Here is a 15,490-nt window from a genome sequence, read left to right on the forward strand (position 1 = left end):
GATCTGACCATGTCCCTGAGACACTCAGTAAAATCCAGTAGCTCCCCATTGCCCCTGTAGTAAAATACAGATTCTTTTATTTGGCATCTAAGACCTTTCACCATCTAACACCAACCTCCCCATACGTTATGCCTCTTTGATCCAGCTGACCTGACCTTCCTTTTCTTTCATCTCATTTCCACGCCTTTGCACAGGTTATACCCCCATTCCTGGAATGTATCCCCTCTTCACCTCCGCCTCTTAGAATCCCCATTTACTTCAGAGCTCATCCCAGTCAGATAAGAGTCCTTTCCTGATTCCCTCAACCACTGGTTCTTCCCCAACTCCCAAATTACCTTGTATTTAGTTTTATTATATATATATGGATATCTCCCTAGATAGAAGGGCCTGTAAGCTCCTTGCGGGCAAAGATTATTTTTTTTTTTTGTATCCACAGCTACTAGTGCAGTGCCTGACATGTAACAATTACTTGGTGATTTTTGTATATTGAATAATTGATCTTGGGAGCAAAAGAAAGAATAAAGGAGGAATGGAATTGATGCTTGGAGTAGATGCATGAGTAAATAATAAAAGATGGCAGAGATAAAATAGAACTCCTTAAATCCTGGTTTGCTTTTGGTTTCGTTGTTGGGATGATCTTTAGATTGGGAAGGATGGGACGAAAATGGTTAGTTGTGAGTTGAAATCCAGGACAACAAGGAACCTAGTTGCTCCCAGTGAGTATCAGGGCCAGGAAAAAAGTTGGAGAACTGATTGCTGAACCCCTTTCAGTGATCTTTGAAAAACTGGATAATTGTGGGGGCCACTGCAGAACTGGAGACAGTATCCAAGTGTCCAAAAAAAGGTCAGGAAAGGTGTATTGATTCTTCAAGCTGTCAGACAGTGAGCTTGACCTCAATTCCAGGAAAAATGCTAGCATGCATTATTAAAGGGATGATTTGTGAGCACTTAGAAAGGGAGAGTGCAGCATGTCAGGTCAGACTAATGGCGTTTCCTTTTTTGATAGAGTTACTAGACTGATGACACAGGGAAATGACCAGGGTGTGGTCTGTCTGAGTTTTAGCCAAGGCTTGACCCCAGTTTCCTGCTCTGTCCCTTCAGATAAAATGAAGTGATGGATTTAGAGCGGGTTGAATAACTGGACACAAGAGTAGCAGATGATGGTTTAGGGTTAACCTAGAGACAAGTGTCTAGTATGACACTGAAACGCTCTGTCTTCAGGCCTGTTTTCTTCATTGTTTTTGTCATTAACTTGAATCAAGGCCACGTGTCAAGTGTGTTACTTGTGGACGGCATGAAGTCAGTAATGATAGCTAACAAGGCTGAGCTGACGTATTCTGCTTGATGCTCTTGTACAGGACTGGACACAACGGGTACAAGTTACAGGGAGGCCCCTTTGGGGTCAGCATACAGAAAATGTTCATAATGATGAGTGTTGCTCTCAGTTGAAATGGGGATGGCAAATTTCCTGATCACTGGAGGTCAGCGCCTAACCATTTATCAGAATGCTATAGAAGGTATTCGTGGTTGAGTCCTTCTAAATCTACAATTCTATGATTCTAATATATTGGACAAAAAGAGTCAGGATCCCAAAAGATTTGATAGCCTGGAATGAAGGACCAACTTAAATAAAGTCAGATGTAACACAGATAAATATAAACTCTTGCTCTTAGGTTCAGAAAATAAATTTCACAAGTAAGGATAGGGGAGCCATCTGTGGGGGCTCAAAATCAGAGATTTTCCACAATTTTTGTGTCATGGCTTTCTTTGGCATTCTGGTGAAGCCTATGGATCATTTTCTCTTAATGCTTTTAAATACCCAAAGTAGAAATCTGTCAAATCACACAAAGAAAATTAATCATATTGAAATCATGATAATTTTTTTTTTGTTCACGTGAACAGCATCTGAGAGCTTCATTTGACCACAGATTGCATATAGAATAAAACCAATCTGTAGTCCTAAACTTCCAGTGTGACCTCTAATGATGTGTTTGTTTTCCAAGAGAAGAGCTATAACTTTGTTACATCACTGTTATCTTTGCCTGTGGCGTAAGGGTCTTCTTAGTTACAGAACCACATCTGGAGCTTAGGACTTGGTTACATTCTTGCCTCACCCTCCCTGTAATGTGTGATTGAAGATAATTCCCATTGTTAGTAGGATGAGCTGAGCAGGACCCAAGGTGATATAACTTAATTTGATTAAAAGGTATTTTGTCACTGCTGAACAGAATGTCTCATTGTGTTCGACACAAGATTTAAATCCAAGCTAGCGAACATCTCCTTCACCACCACAGGTCACTAAATGATTCTTCTTAGACACTTAGTGTAGTCTTTTCCAGGATAGGCTGAAGTTCATGCTTTTCTCTTTCTTCTATAATAGGATTTTTAATCCTGGAAGTAGACAGTATTTTTTAAAAGTCAGTTAGGTGACCTCACCCCAGAAGTCACATCACAGACATTATCAAGATACCATCATGATAAAAAGTCTGGGACACTTTGCACACTGTCTGCCATGAACTTAATGAATCTTCAGTGATTCAGATCTCAGGTCTGTCTGTGTTCTGTTCAGTCAGTAGTGGGAGTTGAATTGAGTGTCTGCCATGTGTTCAGCAGTATACTAGTTAATGGAAACCCTTCCAAGGTGTTTGCAGTCTGGTTGGCAAGACAAAATTCAAACATAAGACTCACCCATAAGTGAAAGATCAATGCAAAACAGGATGTAAACCAGCCCTCAGTTGTGTGGCATATACTGTAAGAGCTCTAAGAGTGAGTGGAGTTTCAGGAGCCATCAGTGTGGGATCAAGTATTGAGGAAAAGTCTTCAATGAGGAGGCAGCATTTGAGCTGGACCTTAAAGGATGAGTTGGATTCGAACAGTTGGAGAAAAGACACAGTGCACTCTAGGCAGTGAACATGTGTGTCAGGGAAGGGATCCATTGGTGTATGTTGGACCAGATTTTGGAGGACATTAATGTCAGGAAGAGGATGGACTCAAAAGGCAAATATGGAGCTATCGTATGTTTTTTGGCAATGATAGTAGTGTTAATTTATTGGCTATATTAGAAAGGAGGGAGACTGGAGGCAAAGGACATTGTAGTAGTAATCTAATAGTCCTCGTATATGCTGAAAAGAGGCTACAGTGATGGCATTTGAAATGGCAAAGGGACAAAGATGGGCTTGGAATTTGAAGGAATGGACAAGCAAGATTTTGTGACAAATTAGAAAAAAGGGACAAAGAAATGGTGGAAGTCACACGAATCAAGCCTTTCTAGCTGATAACAAATGCGAAAGCTGGATAGGAGCATTAGTTTGGGAGAGGGAAGGTGATAGTCTCAGAGCTGGAAGGAGCCTTAGATTCTATACCGGAGTAGGAATCTCCTCTGTGATTTCCTAGGCAGTATGACCTCTACTCAAGCCCCTCCAGCGATGGAGAACTCAGTGCCTCAGTGAAGAAGCTCTGTATGGATCTCTAATTAGAAAGGCTTGTTACCTCACCACACAAATAGGGATTACACCAAATATTTAGTTGATGATGTCAGTCGCAGACATTTCCAAGTGACAGCAGTAAAATGATGATACTCCATGGAAATTTGGAAGTACTTGATTTGAGTATGGGTTAAAAGGTAAGGCTGAGGGATCTAGTTTAGGATTCACCATTTTGCAACTGGAAAGGACCTTATCATCAGTATAAAAGTGATAGATGAAGCCTTTGGAGTGAATGAACTGTTTGAGAGAGATAAGTATTGAGAGAAGAGAGCAAAGGACCGTGGAGTGAGCTCTGTGGGATACTTACAGGGAGGTGACTACACAAATGGCCTGAAATGTAAATACTTCAGTACTTAAAGGATTTCACTGTACCAAATATCCATTCCCTCTATCCACACGTATCACACTCTCTTTATCAAATAGCCTTTGTGAATTGCCATGGCCAAAAAAAAAAAAGGCCTGTCTGGTGCCCCTCCCCCCCAGCAGGATTGTACTCTAGGTAGGCCTTTCCAGCTTGGTGGGACCCCAAACACATGCTGGAGCAGCATAGCCTTGGAGAATCCAAGGGCATTTCTGCACTACAGTGAGACCTCAGAAGATCCCGGTGTTGCCTGTAATGACAGTGCTCCTTCCAGGCAATAAGGCTCCTTGCCTCTGACTTCTTTCCAAAATATTTGCTTTAGAAGCATCTGTATTATGAGCTTGTCAAAAGAGGGCAGAGTAAGACATTGTATTTGAAGTGAGGGATCTTTGAAAAAAACATATAGTATTCATTAAGTGAGAGTTTATTCTTGTGTGGTTAGGGTTTTATGGGGAAGAAGAAGGGGGAAGGGATAGGCATGACGGTACAGTCTCCAGTTTCTGCTTTTTCTTGGCAAGGAATTCAGTTGTACTTTAAAAAAACGCTCTTCCTGAGGGACCTGGTAAAATGTATTTCATTAGTCAGCACATCACAACACTGCTACTTAGTGCTACTTTTTTAATTAAAAAAAGAAACTAACAACAAGAAATTCAGCTTTCCTTCTCTTTTCAGTCGTGGCTCTAAGTACAGGTGAAGGGTAAAAATGGAGAATTTGTACTGTGCTGCCATGGACTGAGGGGAGGATGGGACCACTTCTTATACTGATCCCTTTTCCTTTGGCTCAGGATTTTTACAGCCCTCTACTCCCTAATAGGTTCTCACAGGCTTCCCCACAAATCATTTGGTTGTGTTTGGCTTGCAGAAGAGCAAAGAAGAGGAAAAAGAGAACAAGAGTTTCAGGGTCAGGAAGGCTCTGCCATAAGGGCTGTATCCCCCCACCCTGAGCCCACCATGCTAAATGCTCTGCCGCCTAACGGGACCATCTTTCTGTTGTCAGGGCATGTGTGCAGCCGTCAAGATGGGCCCAAAATCTTACTTGTTGAAGGAGGAGATTATTACAGTACCATGAAGGAGGGAGAAAATGAGGAGGGTTTCTGGCTCTCGCCCTTGAGCCGTAAATTCTCAAGGACTCTCTTATAAATCTCCCAGAATCACTGTGAAAAATCCACATTCTATTGGAGAGCAGTGTAGGGCTATCAAATAGTAATTTCTGAAGGTGCCCCCCCACCCCCAGATACTCTGGGGAAAAAAACTGCAGAATAAAACTGTAGAGTAAATCTCCATCTGAACAGTGTTGTTTTTCTTCTTTAGTACAAAGGAAGTTAGGTTTGCTTGTCCTCCCCACCTCACATCTCTCTGCTTTCCCTCCACCTCTCTTTACCGTTCTTCCTGTCTCCTCCTGCTCTCTCCTCTCCTTCTCTATTTCTCACTCACCCTACCTCCCTTATTCTTCCTCTGTCCCTGATTTTCTATTCTTTTCTCCTTCCCTCCTTTTTCTCTCCCTCCTTCCTCTCCCTCCTCCCTCCTTTCTTCCCTCTCCCTTTTTCCCTCCTCTTTCTCTCTCTCCCTCTTCCTCCTTCTTTCCTCCTTCCTCTCCTTCCTTTCCTTCTCCCTCCTTCCCTTCTCTCCCCCCTTTTCTCCCTCTCCCCTTTCCCTCCCTCCTCCCTCCTTTTCATCCTCTTTGCCTCACTCTCTCCCTCTTTCTCTCTCCCTCTCGTTCATTTTTCTTTTCTTTCTCTATTCCTCTCTTCTTTCTCTCTCTCTCCCTCTTTTTCTTTCCCCCCCATGCACACACACACATGCATGTGCACATACTCACTGCCTCTCACCCTGTGACTCTTCCTCTATGAATAAACTTTCTTGACTCTGCCCTCTCTGAGGAATTCACTGAAAGATACCCAGAGCTACATGCCTATTTTAAAAGTTGTCAGTAAACAGTGGCATGGAAAAGGGGAGCTCTGGTTACCAAGGCTACAGATGAGTTTTTAAGAAACCATCTCCCTCTTCCTTCATCCCCCAGATGGACATCTTATATAAACCCACTTGCAAGTTACATATGGTTCACATTGCCGGACTACTTCTATTACGTCACAGATCTCATTGGAACAGGTTGATTTAAAGCCTTGTCTCCTTTCTCATTCCAGAGGGCCAGTTGAGAGTGGACGCTAACATATCTGTGCATCATCCTGGGGAGCCTTTGGGAGTTAGGACTGAAGTGAAGAATCTCAACAGCATAAGATTCTTGGCCAAAGCAATAGGTAAATGTCATGTTACTCCTCAGTTTATGATTTTCCAAGTAGATTGCCTTGAAGATTCATCATAGGCTGGCCAGATTTTATTTTATTTTTTTGCTAACTTGATTAAAAGGTTCGTTTTTTGCTTCTTCTCCCTTAGAACATAGGCTCCTTAAAAAATAGGTAATAGTCATCCTCCTTCAGTCAGTCAATAAGTATTTATTTATATAAATTTTCTATGTATATGTCAGGCACTGTGCTGAGAACGGCAAAAACATGATCCCTGCCTTCAGGGAGCTGCCATTCTAACAGGAGAAACAAATATGAAAATAACTGGATGCACATAAGATATATACACAGTAGACTGGAGGTCATCTTAGGAGAAGCATGAAAGGTGTCCTGCAGAAGATGGAATTTGAGCTGAGTCTTGAAGGGTCCCAGGGAAGCCCTGAGGCAGAGGTGATAGAACAGAGCATCCCAAGTCTGAGGGACAGCCAAGAGGAAAGGTGTGGATGGGGATGGAGAGAGGAGGCATCTGTGGAACAGCACCTAGGTCATTGGAGCTCCTTTAGAGCTAGAAGGCTATTGTGTGCTCCAGTAAAAGACACTGGCAGTCTGAACTAGGGTGGTGGCTGTGTGGAGAAAGGGATGTACACAAGAGATGTTGAAAAGGTAGGTGCATTGTGGGAGTCTGATGAATAATAAATGCAGAATAATTAAAGTAGCAGCATGTTTAAAATACACACTCTTATTTGCCGGTCACAAATGGACAGCTGCAAATTCCGAAGTGGGAGAAGGGTTTCAATCCATACTGATTTGGGGACAGTGCCTCTCCTGAAGCCCTGGGTCAGCTTAAAGAAGGCCCTGAGTTTGTGCTTGGGACATCATTGTCTCTCCTGAGATGGGAGAAAGGACAGAGGGAGAGAGAGAGAAACACCATGCCTAGAGCCTTGTCCCTTTGTTTATTTTGTTATGTGGAGACAGATAGTGAAGAAGGACCTTGAGTGGTCAGTCACCAGATCTGTGCTCAGGAAAGGGGCACTTGAGATTCAGGCCGGGTGAGGGCAAGGGGAAATGGCCCCACTGGGGCTACAGGATGATATTCTCAGAGCAATTAGGGCTCAGGAAAGGGCATTCAGAATCCTTTTGGTCCGGTCCCTGGAGACCTCAGTCCACAAATGTGCTGTCGTAGCCAAAATAATCAACAGAATTCTGGGCAGCCTCAGAGAGAGCATTAGAAACGAAAGAGAAAACATGGTCTCGGCCTCCTGTAAATTCCTAGTTCATTCAGACCTAGGATTCCTTGTGTGGTTCTGGGCTATAAATGTTTAAAGAGACTTAATAGACCTGGAGGAAAAGTTCAGAGAAAAGCATTTTAAAATGATCACGGTAGTACAGTAGGAGTAGAGGGATGAGGACAGACGAAGATGTTGGGTTCTTGTGTCTGCAAAGTCAGAGCCTGACAGTGGAGCTGATCCAAATTATAAAATAATAAGGGATGTCGATAGGCTCGAGTTTCCAGAATAGAATGGAAACTTGAAAGAAAGAACTGTAGACTAAAGGAAGGGGAAAATCTCTTTTACCCAGAAGGTGGTTACCTTGTAGAACTCATTAGCCCAGGATGTAGTACAGGCAGAAAAATGAAGGTGGTTCCAGAAAAAGTGAGATGAATTTATGGATCAGTCAGTCAGTGAACGGGCATTTATTAAGTAGCTCCTTTGTCTCTCAGGCTCCTCCAGCAGCGGGCAGTAGGGGCGAGTGATACAGCACTGTCATGTGTGCAAAGCTTTTTCCATTCCCGATCTCATTTGAGCCTGACCATAGCCTGTGAGGTAGGTGCTCTTATTATCCTTATTTTACAGAGGAGAAAACCCAAATTCAGTGATGCACCTGGCATCATACAGTTAAGTGAGATTTGAACCCAGATCCTCCTAACACCAGCACATTGTAGGACACTGTACTTTTAGAAATCTCCACCTGACGTGAAGCTGTGATTACATAAAAACATTATTTTGAACGTAAAGCAAATGCAGACCTGGGTTCAAATCCCCTATCCAACATTTCACTTTGCATTTGTCCGTGGGCAAGTAAGTCACTTTATCTCCCTAGCCTCAGATGCCTTACTAGGCATACTAGCAGTAGTATCCCTCTAAAATACTACCTGCAGCATGCACCTCATGAGATTTTTCTCAGGCTCAAATGGGATAACATATGTAAGACATTTTGCAAACTTTAAGGAGCTATATAAATGTCAAATGTTATTTTAATGTGTTTTCAAGGGAAGCTAGCAAGAACAAGGGGACATTTCCTCATCTTCTAAGGCTGACTTTCTGTGAAACATCCCTCCGGACCATTGTAGAATTTTGGATCTGGAAGGGAATCATTCCTTGGCACAGGGGCATTAGGTAGGGTGGACCTAAGGATGAGCCACCATTTGGGAGGTGTAGACCCCTGAGCTAGATAACCCATGGGTTATCTAGCTCAGGGCTCTTAGTCTTCGGGGCATATCTAACCTCCTCATTTTTTCCTCTTCCTCCTCCCTCTTATAACGGCCTTTTTGGCCAACAGGCTACATCAGAGAAGACGAGGAAAGGAACAAAAACGGACACCAGTCGATGCTGTTGCTTCTATGTAGCTCAGATGTTTTTTTAAATGGGGCTTGGTGAGAAGACCGAAACTGTTATCAGAAGGAAGTTTGGGAAATTACATTCAGATTTCAGTTAACCAAGACTTACCTTTGGGCTAGAGTTGGGGGGAAGCCCATCATCATATGTCGTGAAATAATTAGTGCAGTAATCCTCTTTCTTCTGATACTTGGGCATAATTAAGATTTTTTTTTTTAAGGTTCTTTCTAATTACTGCCTTACTGGCAGTGAAAGGTGTTAGTCAGAGAATTTCTAGTGTGATCCCATGATAGTAAATCATTTTGTTTCTCTTAGACTATGAAATTCAGAGACAGATTGAAGAACTTCAGAATGGAGGCAAAATTCTGAATGAAACACGAGCATTTGATGACAAACTTGGGTGAGTTTGTGTTGAAGATCGTTGAGGGGAGAGAGTCAGTGGGGGGTGGGGGGTGGGGAGTGCACTTTTAGGGTCTGACCAAAATGAAAGTAACCTAGGTATCTGGGCTGGGAGTCCAAGTCCAGTAGGAAACATGGCTAGGCTCCCCCTCCCTGGCATCAGAAGCTTCAGGTCACAATGCATCTGGATTATCAGATGGATCCTTAAAATATATCCATGGCCTCTGGCCCCTCTGCTGATCTGTTTCTCTTCTTGATGTGTATTCCTGGTTTATGTATTTTTGTTTCTGTCCCCATCCGTTACCTTGCTCCCCTTCGATGCTTTATGTTTCCCATTTAAGTGTTTGCCTTAGCCCCCAGAGACCATTTAACTACTCCTCCGGTTTTATGGCCTTCATCTTGTAGACCAGCAGCCTTGCTCTTCACCTTTTTTTTTTTGCATTTTCTATCTAGTTTACTCTGATTCCTTATCTGGCTTCCCATTTTGAAAGGTGGTCCATATAAAGATTGGCCCTGGTCAGGGGGCTAGGAATGAAGTGGCCTTCGGAGCTGGCGATTGGAGAGGACCTGGCGGCTCTGAAGAAGGTCCTCTCTGTAATGTTGACTGACCTCTTTATTTTTGTGCCAGGTGTACTGTGTCGATGAGGGATAAAGAAGGAAAGCAGGACTACCGGTAGGAAACTCCTCTCATCTCCTAATACTCTGATATATTTGGGATTTGGTTCCATTGTGTCAGACATACACAGAAGCAACGACTTCCTTATCTGCCATTAGTTTTAGAGATGGCGTTGTTGTTGTTCTGTTCTTCCTGCTGCTGCTGCATGGTAGAAAATACAGACAGTCTTCCTTCCTGGTCTCAGTAGATACAGGGCATCCCAGAAGTCTTAGTGTGGTTTAAAGACTCAGCTCAAAACTTCACTAAGACTTTAAGGCTGCCTTGTGTATAATAAGAGGGGTTACACGGCATGGTGGAAATTAGAAATCTGGGCCTCAGAGACCAGAAGCCCATAAGACATGGTTTCAAGCCCTTTCTCCACTAAGCAGTGGCCCGGTAACCCTGGGCATTCATTTTAACCTCTCAGGGCCCCACACAGCTGTCAGAACCACTGATCTGCCCTGGTAGAGGGAGCTTCCCCAGCAGGGCCGCTCACTCCCTGAATCAGAGAAATCGTAGGTCTGGGCAGCAGCAACTAAGAGCTGGCTAATAGGTCACTGAGTGGGTGACCTCAATAGCATAAAAGAGAATTATTTTATTGTAGTCCAAGTTGATGAAAAACCTGCTTCCCTGAACATCTAAAAGTGATTGGAACTCTGGCTCCTGGGTTCCTGTATGTTCCTGTACACACTAAAACTCCTCTGAGGGAGAGGGAGGAATGTGTTCGGTGGGATTCCTTTAAAACCTTTTTTTCCTCCATTCATCGTAGCTTAATGTCATTTCAAGCTTTTTAAATATAAATGTGCTAATTTGTGAAATAATAGGCTAAAAAACCAAGCAAGTAAGTCTAGAATGCTGTCCAGAAAAACCCAAGGCGTATGTGTATGACTGGGGTTTGACTTGTTGGTTTTCCCAGGTTTTTGCCTGTTGCACAGCAAATGAAGACCTATGTTCAAACTCTTCCTTTGCATGACTTCGGGCAAGCATCTTAATTTCTCTGGGCCTCAGTTTCCTCATCTGTAAAGTGAGGGGGTTGGACTCCGTGATCTTGTTAGGTCCCTTCGGGCCCTCGATCTCTGATCCTGTAAGTGTGCTAGAGGGTTGGTGCTGCTGTCATCCGTGGGTACACTGAATTTTCACAGGGTTGTAGAGCTGGAAGAAACCTCAGAAACTATCTGTTCTAACCTTCTGATTTTTATGGACCAAAAACCCAAGGCCCAGGGCGTTTACAAGTGACTTGCCCAGCATCACACACATAGTAAGGGTCAGGAGGAGGGTTGGATCCCAGATGCTCTGCCTCCAATACCAGTCTGCTTTTTAGTATCGGGAATGGCTGGAGAGGAGGACTGAGGACAGAGGTGGGGCCAGAAGCCTTCGCCAACAGGGAGTGCATCTTTGTTTGCAAGCTAGCAGTCATGGCCGTTCTAATCCTAGCAGTCTTTTGGGCTGGGGGCTGCCTTCTTTCTCAGAACTATTTTGTTCTATCATGTTGCTGCCCATTACTCTGTTTACTTTTGGTGTCTCCCCAAGCCTGGCAGCACTACTCTTCTCTCCCTAGGGGATTCCATCAAGACTGCTCAAGTTAATAGCAGAGAAGTCTCAGTCAGCACTCACCGATGCAGGCAGCCTTGATCTTGGTCCTCTCTCGGCTCAGATTCACAGCACCCATCAGGCATGGAGGTGATGGGTTGACTCGACCATTAATTTATGACCTCTGTTCTGCATCAACCTTGCTTTTATAAGCTGTTTGACAAGCATGGTTAGATAGGAAGAATGAGAGGCAGAGAGTTTATCAAAGAGGGAGTGAGGGTGAGACAGACAGAAAGATGGACACTCTACATGCCTAAGGTAGAAGATATTCTTGCAGGAAGACTTGAGACAGTCATAAAATTTCCATATTTTATAAGCTCAAAACCCAGTCATTCCTTGTAGCCAAGCTAGTGGCAGATTTTGACTTTAAAACAGACACATTGATGATGACGAGTTCTTGGGAGATAGGGAAGCTTGATGATCTAGGATGTCTGACGATAGTCACACATATGCAACAACGTCCTTACTGTAGGACAAGGAGCTGACCTGGGCCTGTGGGTTTGGTGGCATGGCAAACATCTTGGAGAGAAAACTCCCATTAACCAGTCAATGCAGGCCAGCATCTTCTCTGCAACTTCCCGCCTTAGAGAGTGGTCAGAAGCAACAAGAGATTAAGTGACTTGCCAGGATGTGTCAGAGGCTCTGCCTGGGTAGAGAGGCCCACTCTCTCTCCACTGAGTAAAGTCACCATGCCTCAGTGTTCTCATTTCCCTATTGTTATTATTATTTCTCATGAAAATTGAATCCCCAGATCAATTCCTAAGCGGTCTCTTCTTTTTGCCTAGGTTCATGCCAGAACCCAATCTTCCCCCATTGATCCTGTATGATGCAGAGTCTCTGCCTGTGGCTACAGACCCCCAGCAAGTGGTAAATATCGATTGGATTCGAGAGAGACTTCCCGAGCTCCCCAGCGTGACCAGAGGGAGGCTTGTTGAACAGTACAGGATTCTGCCTGAACACAGCTTCACCCTATTGGTAGGTCTATTGATCAGTTGCTAAAATAAACCTGACCGCATCCGGTTTCAGCAGTTGAGAAAACACCCTCTGAGGAGTCACATTAACCGGCTGTCAGCTTTTGTGTCCTTGGTGCTAGGAGCATGCCTGCAGATTTCTTAGATTTTCCTTTAGATGTTTGAGAAGGCTAGGGAGTAACCCTTTTTCCCCTCTGTGAGGGCAGGAAACTGAAAAAATTCTAGCTTTGTGATTATTTCTCCCCTGTAAAAATGGCCAGCTGTGAACACTGTGCAACCAGGTAACTTCACGTTATAGACAAGCCTCTCCCAGGTGACTGGAGCAGAGAAGAATATGAGCATCTACCCAGCATTTCTTGGTGTATCAAACCATGGCAGGATCTAGTGAGATTTTAAGTTCTCAAAAGGCAGCTCTTTATTTTCCTGAGTTCAGGTAGAAGAAAAAATTGATTTTGATGGCCATTATGGAAATTGTGGCCTAAGAATGTTAGGGATTAGGAATCTATATAAAGGAGTTGTTCCTGGCTCTTCTATAAAATTTTGCTTCTGTCCCTTTCGAAAGTCAGCTACAGTGTTTGTGCTCTGTTGGATTCTGGGTGCCACACTTTAGGAGACTGGTTAATGTCTAGAGGAGAGCATCCAAGATAGCGAAGGGCCTTGAGATCATGCCATGTGAAGATCAGTCAAAGGAACTGGGAGGGTTTGGTGTAGAAGGAGGGAAAACTCACTGGGGGTGTAACAGCTCTGTCCAGTTATGTGAAGGATTATATTCATTGTGCATGGCTCAGAGAGGAACTAGAAAGGAAGGGAGAAAGTTGTAAAGAGACAGACTTAGGCTTAATGTAAAGACACAGGCTTTCTGATAGAGATCTACAAAACTGTATTGGGAGATTGTGGCTCCTCCATCCCTGGAGGTCCCCACACGAACCCTCGATGACCCACCACAAGTCAGGGATGTTGCAGAAGGGGGTTTTCTTCAGGTGTGGGGTGAACTAAATGACCACTGAGATTCTATAATTCTGTAATTCATCTTCTCTGCATCAAACGCCATTGGTGAATTTTCTACTTTTGTGTATGTATGGTGGTGTCACAGTGGTTTTCTTATGGTCTGAAAAGGGGTGAGCATGCTCCTGACAAATGGTTGTCTCTCCCTTTGAGAAATGGGATGTGTAACATTCTCTTAGTACTGCTGTGGCAAAACCTAATGAAAACCCAAACTCCCGTATTTTTAATGAGTTAGTATTAAACATTTGCTGGGTTTAGAATGAATATTTATATGCTAGCTAGACACCGATATTCTTCTTTACAATTACATTTTTGTGTTTGTCTACACACACACACACACACACACACACACACAAGCCCCCACTTCCTCATCCATTAATGAGCTACTTTGCACAGTACTTGGAGTTTCACAGATTAAAGACACAATTTTAGCACAAGTAATTATTGTAATCATAATTTATGTAGCACCTCTTATCCTGAAGCAGCTTAAATCTCTCAAATATTTTTCAGAGATCGATTTAACTAAATTGAGTTTCTGCCAGACGTATCCTTCCCCACCATCCTGCCCCCAAATTTCTGGCCAAGCCAAAATACCACTGAACACGAGTACTCCATTTTATTACATACTGCTAACTGACTAGGCTGGGAGGGAGAAGGGGAGAAGATTCTTCTTCATCAGAAGCATCAATTACTTATCTTCATTTGGCACTGCCCCAGCTGGACAAAGCAAGTCTTTTAGGGTAATGTAAGACAGCTAGGAATTGATACATCTTTTCTTGCCTGTTCCCAACATTGTGATTTCTGAGAAAAATACCAGTGCATGTCTTTGTTCCTTCAGTTAGCTTCTTCCTTAGGAGAAGAAAAAAGGCTTTGAAAGTTGACCTGCCATATTGAGAATGTGACAAAAACCATTAATTCGATCATTCATTCAGTAATAAGTAAAATAGCTGTTATGTGGCAAGCACTGTCCTGGTTCTGGAGTTGTGGATTTTGTTTTAAGTGTCTGCCCCCAAGAGGCTTATACTCCATCGGGTTATACAACATGATCACAGAAAGGTTAACACAAAATACATACAAAATAATTTCTTAGGGGAGGAGTAGAAATCAGAGTAGATCAGCATGAGAGGGGGCACATGAGCCAAGCTTTGAAAGAAAGCTAGGATTCTACCAGAGGAAAATGAGGAAGAAGTACATCCCAGGCATAGGATTGGGGGGGGGGGGGCAGGGAGGGGGTCGCGGAGAAGCAGTGTCTGCTCACCTTCAGGTACACAGCCTAAATGTATATGTATGCCTCATGCATTCTTTGGGTACCACAAGAGTCAGACTCCCCTCGCGTAGTCTAAGAATCAAGTTTTGAGAAATGTAACTTTCTCCAATTTTAATACATCAAATCCCAGACTTGTGATTTATGTCTGCTGACTTTAGAAGCATGTAGTTGTTTGGGACAGAGGGAGATATATATATAGTTAGCACATAATACATAAACTCTGGTTGGTGATGTGGCCATCTACTGGCATTACAAACCAAACTTCCTCAGTCTGACATGTCCACAGCTATTAAGGGTGAAGTGAGAGGGGAAAGGAAATTGAGTGATTCAGGCAAATTGTTTTTCCTGAAATTAGGCTGTCTTTATGACTTTGCAGTCCCCAGAAGCCAAGCTACCCAGAGCACACCTGAAAAATGATATTTCTGTGGCTTTTTCTGCCGGCGTCAGAAACACAACAGATTGCTGAGAGGGGCAGATGCACCAATCTAATGAACCATCTTTCAATTTAAAGAGTGCCCAAGAGTATTCATTAAATAAATAGCAGCAGTAGGAGGGGTGCTTTGCAAAGCATCAGAGCTCCATGCTCTCAGCAGAGGATTGCTTCTGATTAGTCTGAGCAATATACACACTCATAGACCATTATGCTTTCCCACCCACCCACACGTTGGATAGAAATTACAAGGGTCTAAACTTCAGTACTAAACTTTCATTTCACCTTTTATCTGTGCTCTTTTTTTTTTTTGAAGGATCCTAGGACCAACTAATCAATAAACATTTATTAAGCGCCTACTAAATGCCAGGTGCTAAAGATGCACCAAAAAGTCATAAATTTTTGAGCCGGTAGGGCTTGGAAACCATCTAGTCCAGTCTTTTCATTTTCTACACAAGGAAACTGAGGC

At 43.3% G+C, this 15,490-nt stretch overlaps 1 protein-coding gene across 1 annotated transcript in view; it reads left to right on the plus strand.

Moving 5' to 3' along the window:
- The window catches only part of GATB (glutamyl-tRNA amidotransferase subunit B), a 112,871-nt gene that overhangs the window by 38,881 nt on the left and 58,500 nt on the right, over nt 1–15,490 (plus strand). Inside the window, exons 6-9 of the mRNA XM_036763196.1 lie at nt 5,991–6,104; nt 9,020–9,104; nt 9,732–9,776; nt 12,134–12,323. Of these exons, the coding sequence (XP_036619091.1) occupies nt 5,991–6,104; nt 9,020–9,104; nt 9,732–9,776; nt 12,134–12,323 (434 nt within the window). The remainder of the gene's footprint in view (nt 1–5,990; nt 6,105–9,019; nt 9,105–9,731; nt 9,777–12,133; nt 12,324–15,490) is intronic.

Source organism: Trichosurus vulpecula, chromosome 6 (assembly GCF_011100635.1).
Source record: "Trichosurus vulpecula isolate mTriVul1 chromosome 6, mTriVul1.pri, whole genome shotgun sequence".
NCBI classification, from domain to species: domain Eukaryota; kingdom Metazoa; phylum Chordata; class Mammalia; order Diprotodontia; family Phalangeridae; genus Trichosurus; species Trichosurus vulpecula.